This window comes from Aaosphaeria arxii (assembly GCF_010015735.1).
Source record: "Aaosphaeria arxii CBS 175.79 unplaced genomic scaffold BU24scaffold_2, whole genome shotgun sequence".
Lineage (NCBI taxonomy): Eukaryota > Fungi > Ascomycota > Dothideomycetes > Pleosporales > Aaosphaeria > Aaosphaeria arxii.
In genome coordinates this window covers 3,468,296-3,485,681 of record NW_022983475.1, presented here as the reverse complement: position 1 = coordinate 3,485,681, position 17,386 = coordinate 3,468,296, and the positions used below count along the sequence as shown (strand labels likewise).

Sequence of the window (17,386 nt, the reverse complement as noted above, 5' to 3'; positions counted from 1 at the left end):
TGCGGATCTCCGATTTGATTGCTCTCGCGAGTCTACGAGCACAAATGGCGTGCTGCATGGCACTCGAATATCCACCAGACGGGGCACAGCTCCAAGGCACGCCAATGAACCAGGACTCCCCGCAGATTGGTTCACCCCTCGCGATGTCGGCACGCACGATCCGTTCGACGAGTATTTGATGTGTGTATCGTGACTGTGGGCCGCGTAGGCATGCTGATGCTGGCTCGAGTGGAGGAGTTGATGGCGCGCTGGGCGTGTCTTGTTTGAGCAGATCGTCGACGTCTGCCAAGTTGTTCCAGGGCCATTTTACCCCACAGAAAGCCCCATGGACTGCATGTTTGGGTCCTTGATCCATCCCAACTCGGGTAGACCGGGATTCAGCTACCAACCTCACCTCACTCCATCATCAAAGAATTCGTCTGGTGTTTTGAACATTATCCAGACCCAATTCAGTGTTGCCAATGAAAAACACGGTCATGAATCTACGACAAAGAGAACAAAACTCGCCGAAGCCCAGCGATTTACTCACATAGCCCGGAGACTCCTGTGAGACAGGAGATGAGCTGATATATCCATACATCACCACTTCATATATCCGGACTGTGACGCAAAATCTTCGTTAGTTCCACCTGCAGTCCCGCAGCAGCGGGCCTAACCGTATGTGGGTCAGCATTATGAACGGATGCTCCTCTTAGCCAAGGGCCTGTCTTTCTTCATCGCCAGCATCGCTAGCACTTCACTGCCACTTCAGAGCTTGGCTATCAGTGATTGTACCCAGGTTAAGCGCAAGGATTGTATGATGAGCCATATGCCATGAGCCTTCGCCGATGGCTAGGCTGGCTCGTGCTTCACTCATTGGTGCATATCCGAAGGTTTGACTTGGACTTTGGATGTCGCCAGGGTGGCTAGCAGGCTTTGTCTTGGAGAAGATGGCGAAAGCTGGTTTTCAAGGAAGAATAGCATACTTAAGGTGGAATTCCCCTCTTTTGGAGCATCACCTGCTCAATTGGCCTCGTCCTTTGCCTGTCTTCCTCCATCGTGCACATTCTGATCAATTGACTCTCAAGGAACGTCCAATTGTAACACAATGCAGTTCAAGCACCTTTCTCTCCTCGCGCTTGCGAGCTATGTTGCCGCTCAGGAGAACAATCAAACTGTGCAGGATCTGAACGCAACATTGACTGGTCAGGAAAACCTCTCGAACTTGACTACTTTCCTTTCGGCCGATCCGCAATTGCTTGCGACTCTCTCGAACGCGACCAACATTACGATTCTTGCTCCTTCGAATGATGCTTTCAATAAGCTTGCAGAGTCGCCGGCATTCCAGGAGCTTGCCGGTGACCCTGCTGCCGTTGCTGCTCTACTCACCTACCATGTCTTGAACGGAACGATCCCTGCATCGGCAATCACAAACACTAGCACGTTCGTGCCGACTCTATTGACTGACGAAAAATTCACCAATGTCACCGGTGGACAAGTCGTGGAGGCTCTCGTAGTTGGAAACGAGACCGTCTTCTACTCTGGGCTTCTGCAGAATGCCACTGTCTCCCAAGCTGTAAGTTTGCGCACCGCAGCAAATACTCATTTCCAGTCAACTAATCACATGATTTGTAGGATGTTAACTTCACCGGTGGTGTCATCCACATCATTGACTCTGTCCTCACGCTTCCTTTGGATCTCCTTGACACTGCCAACGCCGCTAACTTGACTGCCGTGCGCGGTGCTATCAATGCCACCGATCTCATCGATGTTGTCAACTACACTCCCGATGTTACCATCTTTGCTCCTACCAACGAGGCTTTCCAGTCCATTGGCTCCGCTTTTGAGAATGCCACTGACATCCTCGGTTCGGTGCTTGCTTACCATCTCATCAACGGCACTGTTGGATACTCCAACACACTTGAGAACGGCACCTCCCTCCAGACCGCCAATGGCGCTAACCTGACCATCACAATCGATGGCAATGGCACTGTCTTCGTTAACTCCGCTCGCGTCGTCGTTCCCAATGTCTTGATCGCCAACGGTGTCGTCCACATCATTGACGAGTAAGTTTCCATTTGCCAAAATCTCCAATTGACTGTACTAATACACCCCCAGGGTCCTCAACCCCAACAACACCAACACCCCAGAACCCAGCGCCACCGAAGGTGTTCCCGCATTCTCTGGCACTCCCGTCAGCGAAGTCCCCTTCATCTCCGGCCAGCCCACTCCCACCACCCAGATCAACCCCACTGGTGAGGGACCCGGCCCTGCCTCCACCAACGCCGGTGAGACTTCTTCGTCAACTGGTGCTGCCATGCCCATGAAGACCGGTGCTGTTGGTGCGGCCGCCCTCTTCGGCGCCGTCGGTGCCGTCATGGCTGGCATGTAAGCATTTTGATGTGCTCGTACCCTAACAAAAGAGACAAAATGGCAAATTGAAGCCTTTTCTGGTTAAAAGGGAAGTGAGAACGACTAATGGGAATGAGTGATGTTGGGTTTCTTTTCCAATTGGATATTTGATGTTTTATTGTTTTACGATCGTTATGGGCTTTTTGTAGTATACCTTTCTCGTTGTAAATAAATCCCAATTTCGAACTATCTTCGACCTGATATAACCTGATCTGATATTCCTCTGTTTACTCACAATGAATCAATCACATGTGGAACCTCCCAGCCAACATATCTCTTCAATCCCTCCCAAAAAAAAATCCAAACCCTCAACTCCTGCGCCATAACAATCAAATAATCGCATCTGTCACATCGTCAATACAACCCCAATCCCAATCTCAAAGATCCCAAAACCTACCTCATCACTCTTAACCCTACATAATCACGCCAGCGTAAAAAGGGTCACTCATAGCAATCTGCCTCTCCGCAACATGCCTTGCCTCCCTTCTCCGCTCATTGGCGGCCCCCTCATCATGCCGAATGAGACACCGTGTGGACTCCGAGTACCGGCGTCGCGACAGCGCTTGGTGTCTTTGTTGCCGGCGGATTGTCGCGCCTCGGTATAGCACGAGGATGTTGGAGAAGACTTTGCGGACGGAGGCGCCGCGTTTTGGTGGCATTTGTTTGGTTGTGGGGTTTGTTTTCGTTTTTGGTTTTGGTTTCTTGTTGGGGGTTTTGGACGGTGGGGTATTGTGTTTGATTTTGTGTTCAGATTTGGAAGAGTCAGGATGGTTTGTTTACTTATGAAGGGAAATTCGCAGGAGACTTTAGAGAAGAGAAAGAAAGGTGTGTGTATTATGTGCATGTGTGACTGTGTGACTGTGCGCAAGAAAAGCAAGGTTGAAACCATGATTTAGTGATAACCATGGCTGCAACGTGGAGAGCTGCCATTGTCGATTCTCTATCGTCAGCTATGAATAGGGCTGGCTTGGTTAGCTGAGCACGGCGGCCATGCCGGCCAATTATTCATTTGTTGCGTTCTTAGGCGCTCATGGCGGGGAGAGTGAGACGATGTGAGAGGTTCAGCTCAGCTCTTGGCTGCTTCGCACGCCAGGAGATTTCTGGCCTGTCGTCGAGGTGGGTTCAGCCACGACTGCGACAAGAGCTGCTCGACTTTTTGGGTGGGGTTTGGGGTTAATATGGGGAGCGAATTGAGGCTTGGTTCGCGGTGTGGCTGTTAAAGCTGAATATACTTTGCTGTGTTGCTTACTAGAGATTCTACGAGCTGCGCAGCACGTCTTTGGTGTCTTTGGTGTCTTGGTGGTCGGAATGTCCGATGTAAAAAGAAGTCCAAGTTCATCCTGTATGTTATAAGGTTGAGTATTAAGACTTAACCCGCCATTTTTGATTAATTCGGTTCACTGCAATATCAATCTTTCCTTCCCGTTAATCAGTAATATAATCACAACATAACAACAAAATGAGTTTAGCTACATCATTACTGCTCAAGTCGCTATCCATATTGACGGCCTCAAGTCTAGGAGATTACTGCACGAATGTAAGAAATCAGACTTTTCTCTCTCTGTTTGGCTGTTGATACTGATTCATCATGGAAGGTGACAGCCGTCAATCCAGATATGCTCCCGCCTTCACCACAAGTTGTCTCGAATTACTCTTTACCAGAAAAAGAGAATGAACCAAGACATACAGAATACACGACACAAAACCAGCATGTATCAACTTAAGGGGTGTTCGTTACTTGGGGACTCCAGGCTTACAGGGCCGTAAAGGATGAAGAATTATGATCCGTAATCGAAACATGACATGGATGGATGTTGGTGACTACACAGTAGTTCAGGTCTTGCAATATGTGGGACGATGAATGAATAAACGTGGGAACTTTAACGTTTAGAGGATTTGTATGATGTACATGATAGCAGGAGTTATGGCGTGGTTCGATGATAAACATTTTTGCTATTAAGAACATATTAAAAAGCTAGATCAACCAAACATCTTAAAGACAAGTTTGGTACAAACTTGACAGTCGAAGTTATGTTCTTTTAATCCTTTACATTTGCTCTACGTTAATGTTGTGACCTTCTCCTCGCCCCGTGAGTAAGAAAGTATGGTACATTGGATACGTCCATGCTTGTTTAAATTGGCCATCACCGTCATGTCCATGCTCTTCAACGAGAAAGACAAGACCTCAATATGAAAAGGTAACCGGCTCCGATACATCAAGATATCCAGATATTATCCAAGTATTAATTTCAGATATAACCGATTTCAGAAATGATAGTTGGTTGTCTGTAGTATAGTCGCTTACAATTGTATATCGAAACTTGTTCCGCATCCGCAACTGCTCGTAGCTCCGGGGATCCCCGTGACCTTGAACTGACTACCGATCAACTCCATAGTATAATCCACGGTACTTCCATTCAGTAGCTCCAAACTAGATTCATCAATCACCACTTTTGCTCCTTTGTCCCCTTCGAATACGGTATCATCCTCCGCTGCTGGTGAAGTAGATAGATCTGTCAACGACATCAAGTACTGAAAGCCGTGACAGCCGCCAGATTCGACTGTTACCCTAAGCGCGGTATCGGGGTTCTGATCGCTGGCGGCGATTGCGGAGAGGCGGTTGACGGCGCGCGGAGAGATGGAGATTGACATTGGCGTTCCATCCTCCGCTGTCCTGGGATTGAGAATGGCGCGCGTTGGGGCGTTATACGGTACTGAGGAAGACGAAGACTGTTCGGGAGCGGCGGCTGCCACAGCGTAGTTCCGGTGCCATGTCTGCGGATACGGGGTTCGAGGAAGTGTCTTAGGAGATGTGCGGGTTGCTGAAGGTGCAAGAAAGTCCAGGTAAAGCGTTTGCGAAGGAGTGGCGGCGGTCATGCGATAGGCTCGCGATGAGCTGCGCAGTACGCGGGAGGATAGAGTAGTCGGTCTCAACGTAGTTCTGAGACATGAGGTGCACAGTGCAGTTGTAGGTGGCATTTTGTTGATGGGGTATAGGGTTCGATCGGGAGCCTCTCTCCAATAATAGAGGGATGATAGTTGGTGATGAGGAAGCTGGAACTTTTTTCTTTGGTGGTGGTGAGGTCAGAGCGACTAGGGTGGTTGGCGGTGTCAATGGTATGTGGTTCGGAGTAAGTTACGGAGTAAGAGACTAGAGAACAGACAGAGACAAATGCCAATACATTTAGGGCGGTTAGCGGCGGCAGAAGGTGTCAATTACATAAGGTGGATGCTTCCGCGTTCTAGCCCCGCCAATTGCCCCTCAAAACCAACCAAACAATCCGGGGGCATCTTAAACAAGCTCAACCCACACTCGTTTCGCTGCGTTATCTCTTTCTCTCAACCTTTCCTTCTCTTCCAATTCCAACAATTATAGCTATGCCGCAAGCACAGGATCCATTCGCCGACTTCTCAGACAAGCAATTGTTCTCTGAGGACTTTGCTCGCAAGGAAGATGCGAACGATCCTTTGAGCAAGCTCCGTAATGAGTTTATCATCCCAACAAAGGGCGATTTGAAGCATCCGGGCTATGGACCAGCACCCACCTCTGGTAGTGCTGACCGGAACGATACGGCACAATCTGATGATGCTGAAGAGGCAATTTATTTCTGTGGAAATTCATTAGGACTGCAGCCCAAGCGAACCCGCGAGTACATCCACAAGTATCTCGACACATGGTCGTCCAAGGGTGTTTTCGGCCACTTCAAGGAGCTTGAAAATGGTCACCCTCCATGGCTTAATATGGATGATGCTATGAAAGACCAGACTTCGAAACTTGTCGGTGCACTGCCCGAAGAAGTTGTAGTCATGGAGACCTTGACTGCGAACCTGCACTTCCTCATGGCAAGTTTCTACAAGCCGACCGCAACGCGCTACAAGATCATCATTGAGGGTAAAGCTTTCCCAAGTGATCATGTAAGTACTACGAGCAAATTTTCCTCACTTGTGTTACACCTGCTTACGGAAGTGTAGTACGCAGCGCTTTCTCAGCTTGCCCACCACAATCTACCGCCTGATGCTCTCGTGACCATCACTCCCCCAAATCCCGATTCACCCTACCTGTCCGATGAGCACATTCTTTCTGTCATATCTCAGCATGCGGCCAGTACGGCTCTCGTCTTGTTACCCGGTATACAGTTCTACTCTGGCCAATACTTTGACATCAAGCTCATAACACACCACTGCCACCTGAATGACATCACGATAGGATGGGATCTAGCTCATGCCGTTGGCAATGTCCCAGTCAAGTTACACGAATGGAATGTCGATTTCGCTGCTTGGTGTAACTACAAATACATGAACGGAGGACCCGGCGTTATTGGTGGATTATTCGTTCATGAACGCCACGGTAAAGTCGAATCTTCAAAAGCAGCCAACGGAGACGACCAACTGAATTACCGACCTCGATTGAGCGGATGGTGGGGCGGCGATAAGGGCAGCAGGTTCCGCATGGAGAACCAATTTGTGCCAATACCTGGCGCCAGTGGCTTCCAAGTCAGCAATCCGAGTGCATTAGATCTGACGGCCGTCAAGGCCAGTCTTGATATCTTCGCCTTGACAGACATCGATTCACTCCGCGCGAGGAGTCTCCGTCTCACGCGCTATCTCGAACGACTCCTCCTGTCCTGGCCCGCGGACACTAGACCTTATCGCCTGCTCACTCCATCAAACCCTGACGAACGAGGTGCCCAGATTAGCGTGCTCCTCAACCCAGGACTACTAGACTCTGTTCAAGCCAACATCGAATCTAATGGTGTCGTGGTGGACGAGCGAAAGCCCGACGTTCTCCGCGTCGCCCCCGCTCCTCTGTACAACTCCTTCTGGGACATCTATCGCTTCTACAAAATATTCAAAAGTGCTTGCGAGCAGGCTTTGGCCTCATCTAAAAAGAGCTGAGAGACGTACAGGGGGTAAAATAATGTTCACGCAATGTCGTACATGACCGCTCCACCTTTGCATACAGTTTAGATGAGTGGATGTCGCCATATATTGTTGCATTTTCCAGATTTCTCTTCTTATATAGCCGCTGCTTTTTCGCCCTTCCCCGCCTTCTACATTCTCCTGTTCAACTTTCCATCCCAAATATACGTCGGGAACCACCCCCTTTATACCCCGATAGCCTCAGTACAAAACAGATAACCTCCACATGATTAATACATAATATTCACTTGCTCAAAGATTATTCGGAATGCTTTTTGTTCTTGAATACGTTCCATGATACCATTAATGCACTATTCTTCGAAAGTACCGACGGAACAGAAAGAAATCTCCAATGCCAACTCGTGGATGAATCATTTACAGTAGACCAACCCAATATGCCACCCGCCGCCACCGAATACCCAAAAATTCTAACTCCCGCTGGAAACGAAAAAGGAAATCATGAACAACCGCCACTCGCCTACGCCTGCTGTTGCTGCTGTTGCAGGGCGAAACTGAAAATACTATCCATCTGCACCCACTGCCTTCCATTCTTATCCAACCACCTTCCAACGCAATCCTTGACCGTGTTAAAACGCTCGCGGTTCAACTGCGCGAGCACCTTCCTCTTCTCCGCCTTCTCGCTTTCGAGCTTGACGAGGTCGGGGTCCTTGTTCGAGCGATCGACGTCGAAGAGGCTCTGGAGGTATAGGAGCTGGTTCCAAACGTCCTTCTCCCTAACTTCGAAGTTCATGCGCCCGAGACATCCTGTTGCGAGGCCTTTGGGACCGAGGCACCGGTGGCCGTAGACGGAGATGCTGCGTGTGCGGTTCATGCATTGCGGTTCGTCGCAGCAGAGCCAGCCGGAGTAGTAGCGGGCGAGGTACTGTCTTATCGATGACTCGACTTGTGCGACGACGCTGAGGGTTTGGAGGATCTGGCCGCAGGCGCTGTTGGGGCACTGGACGCCGTCGTGGGAAACGGTGTCTACGGTCTTCGTTGAGCCAAGGGGATTTGAAAGGCCAGTGAATGGGAAGACGGTTGCGCAGGCGCGGCATCTGAGATGGAGAGGCGTGCAAGTCTGGAAACGAACGGAGTCTGGGATCTGGCTCTCGAGGGGGTGGATCTCGGTGTCTTGGGCAGCTCCAGAGCTTGAAAGGGTGGAAACACGATACTTGGATGTGTCAAGACCGAGACATGCCGCAAGCATTGTGATGTTTGTGCCTGAGATTGGCGCGCAGAGACGCTCAACTGGAGGCAAGATTTGCTTGTGCAAGTAGTAGTCGATGTCGGGCTTGAGCTCTGATCCAGGCTTCAGTAACTCGTCAACAGGGAATGCGTTCTTTGCTGCATTCTCTGCAGACCCAGAAGAGTCGCCCGTAATAACGAAGGACATGACATCCTTGGCCTTGACATGCTTTCCCTTCGCCATCAACTTCAATGCTACTTGGACCGACGGCATTGAGTTTCCATTGGGATAATCCTTGGGATTCTTGCCGAGCTGGGTGAAGATCGTGTACTTGCGCGTCGGAATGGCGTACTCACGCATCTTCTGCGAAAGTTCCCGGAGATGATCATGGATCTTCTCAACAACAACCTCTGGATCCTCTCCGGAAAGGAGGAAATTGAGTAGTTCTGTCGATGTTTCCTTGGAAAGCGCACAATATTCTCTTCGTCGCATGTCGAGACCCTTGACCTCGAGCTTCTCGATGTACTTTCCGTCAACTGGGACCATATTGATAGCAGCATACTTCTTCTTTGCGTGTAACAGAATGCGTCGGAAGACGTTGTCAATATCGATCTCGAGGAGCCTGTAGCTGTTGTTGACTTCACGTTTGAACTCCTCGCCAAGCTTAAGAGCGTCTTTGATGTTATCGACATTGGTGTTGATCATGACTGAGTCAGTGTCACCATAAATGACACGAAGCATCTTCTCTTCGGCCATGTCCTTGGTTCGACGAAGAATTTCTCGGCCTTTGTAGGTGGTGAGCATGGCAAGCGGTCGAGCATAGAAACGCGACTTGGTATATCCAAGACAACCATACATAGAGTTGGCAGTCAGTTTGAGGGCAAGCTGTTTGATGTCCCATGTTGTTATTTGGTCGGCCGTTGCTTTCTTGTCCTTCATGAGCTTCTTGACCTCTCGTCGTCGGGAAACGAGAGTTGCAATCAATCGAGGAAGGATACCTTGATCTTCCTTCTCATCTGGTACTTCGGGTACCTTCTCATCATCTTCAGACTGTGGTGATGTCAGTATCGTGTTACAAATGACTGTCAATAGTACGTACAATATCAGACCTCTCTACGGTCGTGAAACAAATGTTGAACTCCTGAATGATACTGGGATACAAACTGTTGAAGTCCATGACCAAGATGAACTTGTCATACAATCCCTTCTCTGGTTCGAAAACCAGACCACCTTTGTACTTGTCTTTCTTCTTTGCATCAGCGCCTTCTTCGCCTTCAGCAACATCATCATTCTTGGCTTTGGTCTTGCCCCAGGTCTTGTCGGGGCAGATGTACTTGTTCTTGTGGAATTCGTGAAGCAAAATGTACTCATTTCGTTCGGCACGAGTTCCACTTAAGGTGCGGGCCCAAGAGTTACCAGCAAGGTTAGTGAGAACCTTAGTCAAGGGAAGCATCTGAACCTTGATCGAGATAGCAGCTATGAAGAAGGCATCGGCTTGGCAGTGCTTCACGTAGTTCATCAAACCGTCCTTAGTTGATGCCCAAGTCTTTAACGCAGCTTCGTTGTCGAGTTCTTGTCGGGGCTTATTAAGTACCAGCTGGCACATTTCCTCAAGACTCCACGACTGACATTTCGTCATGAGCGACTTCCCCAAGTCGTTGGCCAAGTCACAGAGCAGACGTCCCGAGGCCAGCTGGCGTTCGACAAAGAAGCTTCCTCCACCCTTGCCAATGTTCTTTGGCCATTCACTTCTTCGTAATCGGCCAATGCGATGCCAGCCCGGAGTCTTTCGCTCACGCATACGGTTCAACAAAACGCTATAGTCGATATCGTCAAGACGATGGCCTACAAGAACGTCTGGATCATGTCTCTGGAACATGGCCATCAAGACACTCAAAAGCTCAGCCTCACTCTTTCGTAGCAGTATGCTGGCCTTCTGCTTCTCGGCGTCCAGTTTGAAGCCTGTCGGGAATGCATCACCATTTGGACGCATGATTGTGAAGCTTTTGCAGGGCAATTTCTCGGCAGGTGTAGTGTCTGTCAATGAGAAATTTTCGTAGACCATGGCACTAGCCATCAATATCTCTTGCTTGTTCTCCTTGGCATTGTATGTTGTGCGGAGCGACAAACTCATAAGGGTAAGGGGAGGCGCTTCTAGATTATCGGTGTTGTCGAGAACAGACATCAAGTTAGGCTTCTTGACCGAAACCTCAAGCTTGCACCAGGAGGCGTTGTGAATCGAACCACAGTCTGCGGCATCGATCTTGAGCCAGCAGGGCCCCATGATATTCTTCCATAGGACAAACTGTTCAAACAACGACGTGTTTGTGCCGAAGACATGCGAGAAGGTTTCACCGGTGAGATCCATCGCAAGAGGCGGGTTATCGTACCCATAAAGCAGTTTCAAGTACTCTGCCTCCCGGGGTATATCCGGAAGTTCGAAGGCGTACTTCCTGGAGCTTACTTTAACCTTGTGCATGGTGACGCGGTGCTTCGCCATTATGGCATCCACTTCATCAGACAAATCGCCCATATCCACCTCCTCGTCGGTAGTTCGTCCGTGCTTCACGCGGTGTTCCCGAGGAAGGAAGTACAGTTTGCGAAGGATGTTGTCGACTTTGACAAAAGTACTAGCATAAGCACCTGTCTGCTTGTCCTTAACCTTTCCGAACAAACATAAACTCCCGTTGATCTCGGTATAGTCGGTCCAGAAAAAGCGCAGACTGCCATCTTCTTCCAATGCTGCCTCAGGCTTGAGCTTGCCAACACCTGTAGTCGCTGGGGCGGGGCTACTGGTGACATTAAGTTTGCTCGTTACGTCGTTCCATGAAGATGCATCAATGGCTGATGCTACCGCGGGTCCAGCTGGTGACGAAGTAGCCGGAGTCGGGTAGTCCTGCTTCTTGATCTTAGGGACTGGACGTCTTCCAGCCATGTTCACGCTGGTAAGCTTAATCCCAGCCTGTCCGATTGGCTGAGCAACCTCCATGAGATCCTCTTCTTCCTCCTCTTCCTTGATTGTCGGTTGCGCTTTTCTCTCTACAGCTTTTGCGACTGGTGATGATGGCAGGGGATCGCTCATAGGCACATCATCGTCAGCTGTGGGGAGAAAGCCATCGTCATCTGCAAATCTGTCGTCTGCTGGTGGGGTATCGGGCATGTACGAATCCGAGTCAATTTGCTGTTTCTTCGTGGAGGCGGGACGATTCTCTGAAACGGGTGGAGATAGAACGCGTGTCTTCCTTCTTGTCTCCGTCTTTATCGGTCGAGGGGCGGGGCGGCGTGGGAGATTGGTGTCGACTTCACCGAGCAGATCGGCCATGAAGGCATCGTCTTCTGCAGTGACAACAGGCTATAGCTCTTGTCAATACACATAACCAATATTGCTGTAGATGCTTCCTACCTTTGGCTTGGGGGCCTTCACTGCGGCTTTGCTGTTGAAATACTTGCTAATGCCGTTGTTGATCTTTTCCTGCTTCTCCTTGTCCTCTTCGCGTTTCCGTTTTGCTTCTACACGTTAGATACATGTCTTTGAACCGTATTCAGGCATACATACAGGTTTTTCCTTTGGTAGTCCGCTCATCTTCCTCGCTTTCCGACTCTGCGTACCGGTAGCCGGAGTGTTCGCCATCCCACTCTTCTCTACCGTCGTCGGCATAGCCTTCACCGTTGTCGTCTACAATGAAGTCGTCCTGATCCAATCGATTTCTCACGACCTTTTTGTAACCCTCTTCGTCAACTTCGTCATACAGTTGCTCCTCTTCAGCGACCTCATATGTGGAAAGGCGCGTCTTGCCTGCAGCGCGCAAAGCTCGAAGCTCTGCCAATTTGGCTCGAGCAGCCATGGTATATGACAAATGTGAATGAATTACAAGAGGGTATAATTGTTAATAAACAAAATCGAATCTGCACCGAGGGGTATCACGATTAGGTTGAGGACGACGGTGAATGGGGGAAAGATTCAACATCAGGAGGACGGGGCACAAATAGCGTGGACGCGTCTCACGCGTAAATGGGTTTCTTGGCGCGACACCACCTTTGGCCTCGCGCTTTTGATGCTCCGTGCACAATTTACACTTTACGACTTGCGGGGGCGTGTCATTAATCCCCCACCCCGCCACGGCACGCCACTTTTGGATCCTGTAAAGCGAGATATGGCCTCCAAAGATCCTTTGGTCTGGATAGACTGTGAGGTGCGATCATTGAGCCCGTTCACGGCGTAACTGAACCCCTATAGATGACCGGCCTGGACTATGATAATGACACGATCATGTCGTTTGCTTGCTTTGTGACCGACGATCAGCTCAACCTATTAGATGAGCGTGGCTTCGAAGCCATCGTCCACCACAGTAAAGAGCAACTTGATCGCATGGGGGAGTGGTGTACCAAGCAGCATGGGAAAACTGGACTTACGCAAGCGTGCCTGGATTCTACAACAAGCCCCCAGGAAGCTGCCCAGGGTCTATTAGAGTATGTCCAGAAATACGTCCCAAAGGCTCGCACCGCCCTGCTAGCCGGCAACTCTGTACATGTAGACAAGGAATTCTTAATTAAGCCGCCATATAAAGAGGTCATCGATCACCTTCATTACCGGATCCTAGATGTCAGCAGCATTAAAGAAGCGGCAAGACGCTGGGCACCCCCGGACGTACTGAAGAAGGCTCCGAAGAAGAAAATGCTACATGAGGCACGGGAGGACATCCTAGAAAGCATCAAAGAAGCTCAATATTATCGCGATGCATTCTTCATCCAGGGTTGATGATAATGAACACGAAAGCCTGCCAAGACGATCCTTTGCATGTTTCAAAACTTTGGATGGAGCAGTAAGCATTGCAGTCTGGCCAATAAACATAACTCCCAATGCTGTAGGATGAAGTCAGACACCTTCAATCGCCTGCGAAGCCACCTCTCCGAATAGTAAATGTTTCATGCAGCGGACTTCGCCCACAGCGGCCAATCATCGCCCTACGTGTCAAATATATTCCCAATCAAACATGTAGCCGTTATAATCTACGTCTTTGCCATGCTGTTCTGCAGCTGGCCTTATCGCATTCGATTAGCGATGTCAGTGAATTTTGATCAGTCTTCAACTTGTCGAGGACGACCGTACAAACCTCCATACATGCGACTATGACGGAGCAAAATCCGACTATTCGTAGTGTCCAGGTGAACGACACCAGAATAATCCAGGGCGGAACATACGAAATCACCTTCGATACGACACCTAAATTCATAAATGTGAGTATTCTGGAAGGACCGTCGAAAACCTGCGAGTGGAAGCTTACAATTTTCAGTACATGCTTGTGTTACAGTCTTCACAAGAGCAGTATGAGATCCTCAAAAGTATATTCACACACATCTTCTCCATTCACCCTTAACTAAACGATACAGATGATGCCACAGGTGGCAAGTTTTTATGGCGGCTCTCCAATACCCTCACACAACTTCCCGACGGATGGTACCAGATCGGATTGGAGCATCGGGCTGTCGAAAATCGAGTCCTAAGTCAACCCTTCCAGTTATTAAAGACCGACACAGAACCCCCCGTTGCCAAATCGTTACCCTATTCCTCCACGTCGAACGAAATCATCCCCAGTATCCAGCCTCCCATACCTCCTCCAACACCGATACCACCAGTAACCTCGAAACAACAACTCCAAGACCCGAACTTCTCGAGCGACACCTCCTCCTTAGATTTCTTCCCTACAGTATCAACAAATTCAACAAATACCTCGACCAACACAACAGGCACAACAAGCACAACAGACCTCGCTCCCTCGACATCCACATCAACAACACCCACATCAATACCCGTTTCGACCGTGAAAGTCGGCATGGCCGCTGCAGAGAAAGTCGGACTGGCAGTTGGTATAGTCGTCGGCGTAGTACTCATAGCCCTGGGAGCTTTCGCGCTGGGGAGAAGAAGATACAACACCGCCGCTGTCCCCATCATGCACGAAAGACCCCGACAAAGCTGGTGGTACTGGCAGCAGATCGACGGCAACAGGATCGTGCCAGTTGGGACGCCTGCCAGCATAAGGACACCGCAACTGAGGCAGGAGATGATGGCAGCCGAGAGAGAGCGCTACGAATTGGAGTCGCCGGAAGACACGGTACCGGTCTTCTCGTTCTCTGTGCATGAGCTCCCCGCAGCTATTCCAGGCTACAGGTGGAGTGCGTCGACACAGGGATCGGATAGGGCGAAGTTTAAGGAGAGGCGATATCGATACGAACCGTGAGCGTTGCGGATTTCGGCAGGGGCCGGTTGATTCATGTTGTTACGATACCCAGCATCTTTTTTTGTTGTAATTACACATACCCACATTAGCATTTGAATGGGACTTGCATTTTTTTCAATACTTTTTTTTTGTTACGACTTTCAACGCGTTATGACTGTTCATGTTAGTAGAGATGCACATACATCACACTGACCAGTCACAGAATATCTGCATTTCAATCCAAGGCGCCGAAGTCGCTTTCATCATCCAAACGCCATCCAATCACTCTTTCATTCGTTGATTGAATCATATGAATCGTAAATTTCCCAAAGCTAGAAAACCTATTCTATTCTATTAAGCCTTCGACCAGCCCTCGACAGCAGCATCGATATCCTTCCTGTACCTCTGCTGGCTCTCGCACTGCTCGAGGAAGACCTTATACTTCGTCTCGAGCAACTTCTTCAAGTTCTTGTCCTTGGACGGCCTGATCATCTTACCAGCCTTGCTGTACCGGTCCATGATGTCCCATAGGGGCTCGCTCTTGCCGTCCTTGTCGGTGGACGCGGCCTTGGCACCCAACATGGCGGCTCCGTGGACGACGGCGGCGTGCACATAGCGGGGGATGAGGACAGGCATGTTGCATGCGGCGGCGACGAGCTGCATGAGGATGTCGTTTTGGCACTGGGAGCCGGACATGAAGATGGAGGAGATTACGTGGCCCGAGTTGTTCATCGCGGAGACGATCTGGTGGGTCTGGAGGGCGATGAACTCCATGGTGCCGTAGTAGTGAAGGGCCAGTCCGTCAAGACTCTTGTCGGAGCTTAAGCCAATGAGTGAGCCCTTCATGTTGGGGTCTGCGATCGGAGAGCGGTTGCCGAAGAGGTCGCCGTAGAAGAAAAAGTGGCGTCCGAGCCAGGAGATGTGAGGGGCGCCCTCCCTGTCTGCCATCTCGCGAAGATGTTCGTTGAGGTAGTCGTAGATGTTGGTGTTGAAGGTTTCGGCGACGGATGAGGCCTCATGGAATGCCGGGTGCGTTTCGATAACGTGCTTGAGGAGCTCTCCTGTTGCGCTTTGTCCTCCCTCGGCCATCCAGTAGTCGGGGAGGAGAACGTCCCTGTACGGTCCCCACACTCCATTCACGAACACAGGCTCGCGAGACATTGCAAGATGGCAAGTCGAGGTACCAGCGACAGCTGCGAGGCGGGTGAAGGCTTGAGAAACATCGTTCTTGGGTGCGTCCATATCCAAAGTATCCTCATCAAGCTTGACCTTTGCGCCAACGGTACCAATCCATCCAGCATACGCATCGATGACACCGCTACCAACAGCGATTCCGGGCTGGAGTCCCATGTCTGCGGCAGCACGCTCGCTCAATGTGCCGACGAGTTCACCGGCCGTAATGTAGTTTCCGTTCTGTACACTAATTAGTCTAAACATTCTGTTTAAGAATTCAGTCGGACTTAACCACTTTGTCAACTCCACCCATGCGCTTGAAGTTATCCTCGCAGAGGTCCTCGAGACCAATCTCAGTCAAGAAATCTTCTTGCCAACCCTTCACACTGCCATCAACGCCGACAGGGACAAAACCCTGCTTGCACACAACACTGCAGAAGCTGCGTGTTTCGCTGCCAGTAGCAATGTGTGTCAGAGCGTCAGTCAAGTCATAGAACTTGCATTTATCGAAAACCTCCTTGGGCATGTTGTTCTTCAGCCATAGGACTTTGGGGATTTCCATCTCGATTGACATCTTGCCTCCAACGTATCGGAGAAGGTTGTGGTTGGTAGCGTTGATCTTATTGGTCTCGTCAACAGGACGGTGGTCAAGCCAGAGAATGACATTACGGTCGTTGCCGTCCTTGTTGTCGAAGTTGGGGCCGGTGACGCAGACGGGCTCATCTGTATCTTGGGAAAACACAGCCAGGGAACAGGTCGCGTCAAAGCCGATGCCACGGATCGTGGACCTATCAATATTGTGTTGGTCTAGTGCTCGGCGGACGGAGGAGCAGATGCATCGCCAGATATCGCTTGTGGATTGTTCCTGTCCGGGATCAATTACTGCTTTTCGGACTTCGTTATCTCCAAGGTAGAAATTCACTGACATAGTAACCGGTTTGGGGCTGCCAAAGGCCAATGTTCTCCGAAGCCAATCCAACAATGTCTCCTTGGTCGTTCATGATACAGGCTCTGGCACTGCCTGTACCAACATCGATGCCGATGTAGTGGTCGACGTGAGGATGGAGCTCATTGCGGGGATCAGTGGAGAGCTGCCGCGAAGGCTGCCTGTATGGTTGTCTGAATGGAATAGAAGACATTTTCACGATTCACAAAAGGGTAAATAGAAAGGAGAATGAAACGACAGGAGAGGGATGACAAAAAAGTGTGTAGGTAGGGGTTAAAAAGGTTGCCCCGCGTGAGGACCCTGAAAAGCTCCGATAGTCGTCGTGTTGAGAAAGAGGAGCTTCCGCAGTAGAATGCGCAATGAGCTCATCCGAGCTCTCGAAGAATTGCTAGCACACGGTGGGGGTGGGGTCCTCTCTGCTTAGTGACCCCAATGGAGGAGCGAATTGAACGTTGACCATCGCAATTCTTGCCTTTTGCCCCTCGCTTTTGGCCTCTGCGCCGTCATGTTGTGGAGATCGTGAGGTTGTCGGCTCCACTTATTTGGGAAATC

The 17,386-nt window shown here is 50.1% G+C and overlaps 7 protein-coding genes across 7 annotated transcripts; 4 read left to right on the top strand and 3 right to left on the bottom strand.

The window, feature by feature from the left end:
* Positions 1 to 721: 721 nt before the first annotated feature.
* Positions 722 to 2,502, top strand: BU24DRAFT_126421 (FAS1 domain-containing protein). The gene is made up of 3 exons (XM_033520956.1): positions 722 to 1,555; positions 1,615 to 2,045; positions 2,098 to 2,502. The coding sequence occupies exons 1-3, from the start codon at positions 1,088 to 1,090 to the stop codon at positions 2,369 to 2,371; spliced, it is 1,173 nt and encodes a 390-aa protein (XP_033388079.1). The 5' UTR covers positions 722 to 1,087; the 3' UTR covers positions 2,372 to 2,502.
* A 1,910-nt stretch (positions 2,503 to 4,412) lies between these two features.
* BU24DRAFT_419362 (uncharacterized protein) lies at positions 4,413 to 5,467 on the bottom strand. The gene has a single exon (XM_033527198.1). It carries the CDS (start codon positions 5,368 to 5,370, stop codon positions 4,693 to 4,695), a length of 678 nt encoding a protein of 225 aa, XP_033388078.1. The 5' UTR covers positions 5,371 to 5,467; the 3' UTR covers positions 4,413 to 4,692.
* Positions 5,468 to 5,769: 302 nt separating this feature from the next.
* Positions 5,770 to 7,586, top strand: BU24DRAFT_476787 (kynureninase; the record flags this gene model as incomplete). Its single annotated transcript, XM_033532941.1, has 2 exons — positions 5,770 to 6,306; positions 6,364 to 7,586. The coding sequence occupies 2 exons, from the start codon at positions 5,770 to 5,772 to the stop codon at positions 7,285 to 7,287; spliced, it is 1,461 nt and encodes a 486-aa protein (XP_033388077.1). The 3' UTR covers positions 7,288 to 7,586.
* Positions 7,587 to 7,810: 224 nt separating this feature from the next.
* On the bottom strand, positions 7,811 to 12,342 carry BU24DRAFT_365402 (uncharacterized protein; the record flags this gene model as incomplete). Its single annotated transcript, XM_033524272.1, has 4 exons — positions 7,811 to 9,547; positions 9,597 to 11,849; positions 11,901 to 12,004; positions 12,054 to 12,342. Coding segments are annotated over 4 exons (4,383 nt in total), but the record flags the coding sequence as incomplete, so codon positions are not given.
* A 309-nt stretch (positions 12,343 to 12,651) lies between these two features.
* BU24DRAFT_406364 (oligoribonuclease-like protein) lies at positions 12,652 to 13,256 on the top strand (the record flags this gene model as incomplete). Its single annotated transcript, XM_033525759.1, has 2 exons — positions 12,652 to 12,690; positions 12,735 to 13,256. The coding sequence occupies 2 exons, from the start codon at positions 12,652 to 12,654 to the stop codon at positions 13,254 to 13,256; spliced, it is 561 nt and encodes a 186-aa protein (XP_033388075.1).
* A 115-nt stretch (positions 13,257 to 13,371) lies between these two features.
* Positions 13,372 to 14,839, top strand: BU24DRAFT_126370 (uncharacterized protein). The gene is made up of 3 exons (XM_033520955.1): positions 13,372 to 13,735; positions 13,792 to 13,840; positions 13,889 to 14,839. The coding sequence occupies exons 1-3, from the start codon at positions 13,628 to 13,630 to the stop codon at positions 14,734 to 14,736; spliced, it is 1,005 nt and encodes a 334-aa protein (XP_033388074.1). The 5' UTR covers positions 13,372 to 13,627; the 3' UTR covers positions 14,737 to 14,839.
* A 143-nt stretch (positions 14,840 to 14,982) lies between these two features.
* On the bottom strand, positions 14,983 to 17,182 carry BU24DRAFT_126218 (Pentulose kinase). Its single transcript, XM_033520954.1, has 3 exons — positions 16,815 to 17,182; positions 16,181 to 16,753; positions 14,983 to 16,128 (listed from the first exon to the last, which is right to left on the bottom strand). The coding sequence occupies exons 1-3, from the start codon at positions 17,025 to 17,027 to the stop codon at positions 15,070 to 15,072; spliced, it is 1,845 nt and encodes a 614-aa protein (XP_033388073.1). The 5' UTR covers positions 17,028 to 17,182; the 3' UTR covers positions 14,983 to 15,069.
* Between the last annotated feature and the right edge of the window lie 204 nt (positions 17,183 to 17,386).

Excerpts from the sequence above, each read along its gene's own strand:
- BU24DRAFT_419362 (XM_033527198.1), bottom strand. The coding sequence starts at position 5,370 with ATGCCACCTACAACTGCACTGTGCACCTCATGTCTCAGAACTACGTTG.
- BU24DRAFT_126421 (XM_033520956.1), top strand. The coding sequence starts at position 1,088 with ATGCAGTTCAAGCACCTTTCTCTCCTCGCGCTTGCGAGCTATGTTGCC. Across the intron at positions 1,556-1,614 it reads ATGCCACTGTCTCCCAAGCT|GATGTTAACTTCACCGGTGG; the intron begins GTAAGTTTGCGC and ends CATGATTTGTAG. Across the intron at positions 2,046-2,097 it reads GTCGTCCACATCATTGACGA|GGTCCTCAACCCCAACAACA; the intron begins GTAAGTTTCCAT and ends ATACACCCCCAG.
- BU24DRAFT_126218 (XM_033520954.1), bottom strand. The coding sequence starts at position 17,027 with ATGTCTTCTATTCCATTCAGACAACCATACAGGCAGCCTTCGCGGCAG. Across the intron at positions 16,754-16,814 it reads AGCCCCAAACCGGTTACTAT|GAACAATCCACAAGCGATAT; the intron begins GTCAGTGAATTT and ends GATCCCGGACAG. Across the intron at positions 16,129-16,180 it reads TGGGTGGAGTTGACAAAGTG|AACGGAAACTACATTACGGC; the intron begins GTTAAGTCCGAC and ends ATTAGTGTACAG.
- BU24DRAFT_126370 (XM_033520955.1), top strand. The coding sequence starts at position 13,628 with ATGACGGAGCAAAATCCGACTATTCGTAGTGTCCAGGTGAACGACACC. Across the intron at positions 13,736-13,791 it reads CGACACCTAAATTCATAAAT|TACATGCTTGTGTTACAGTC; the intron begins GTGAGTATTCTG and ends TACAATTTTCAG. Across the intron at positions 13,841-13,888 it reads GCAGTATGAGATCCTCAAAA|ATGATGCCACAGGTGGCAAG; the intron begins GTATATTCACAC and ends TAAACGATACAG.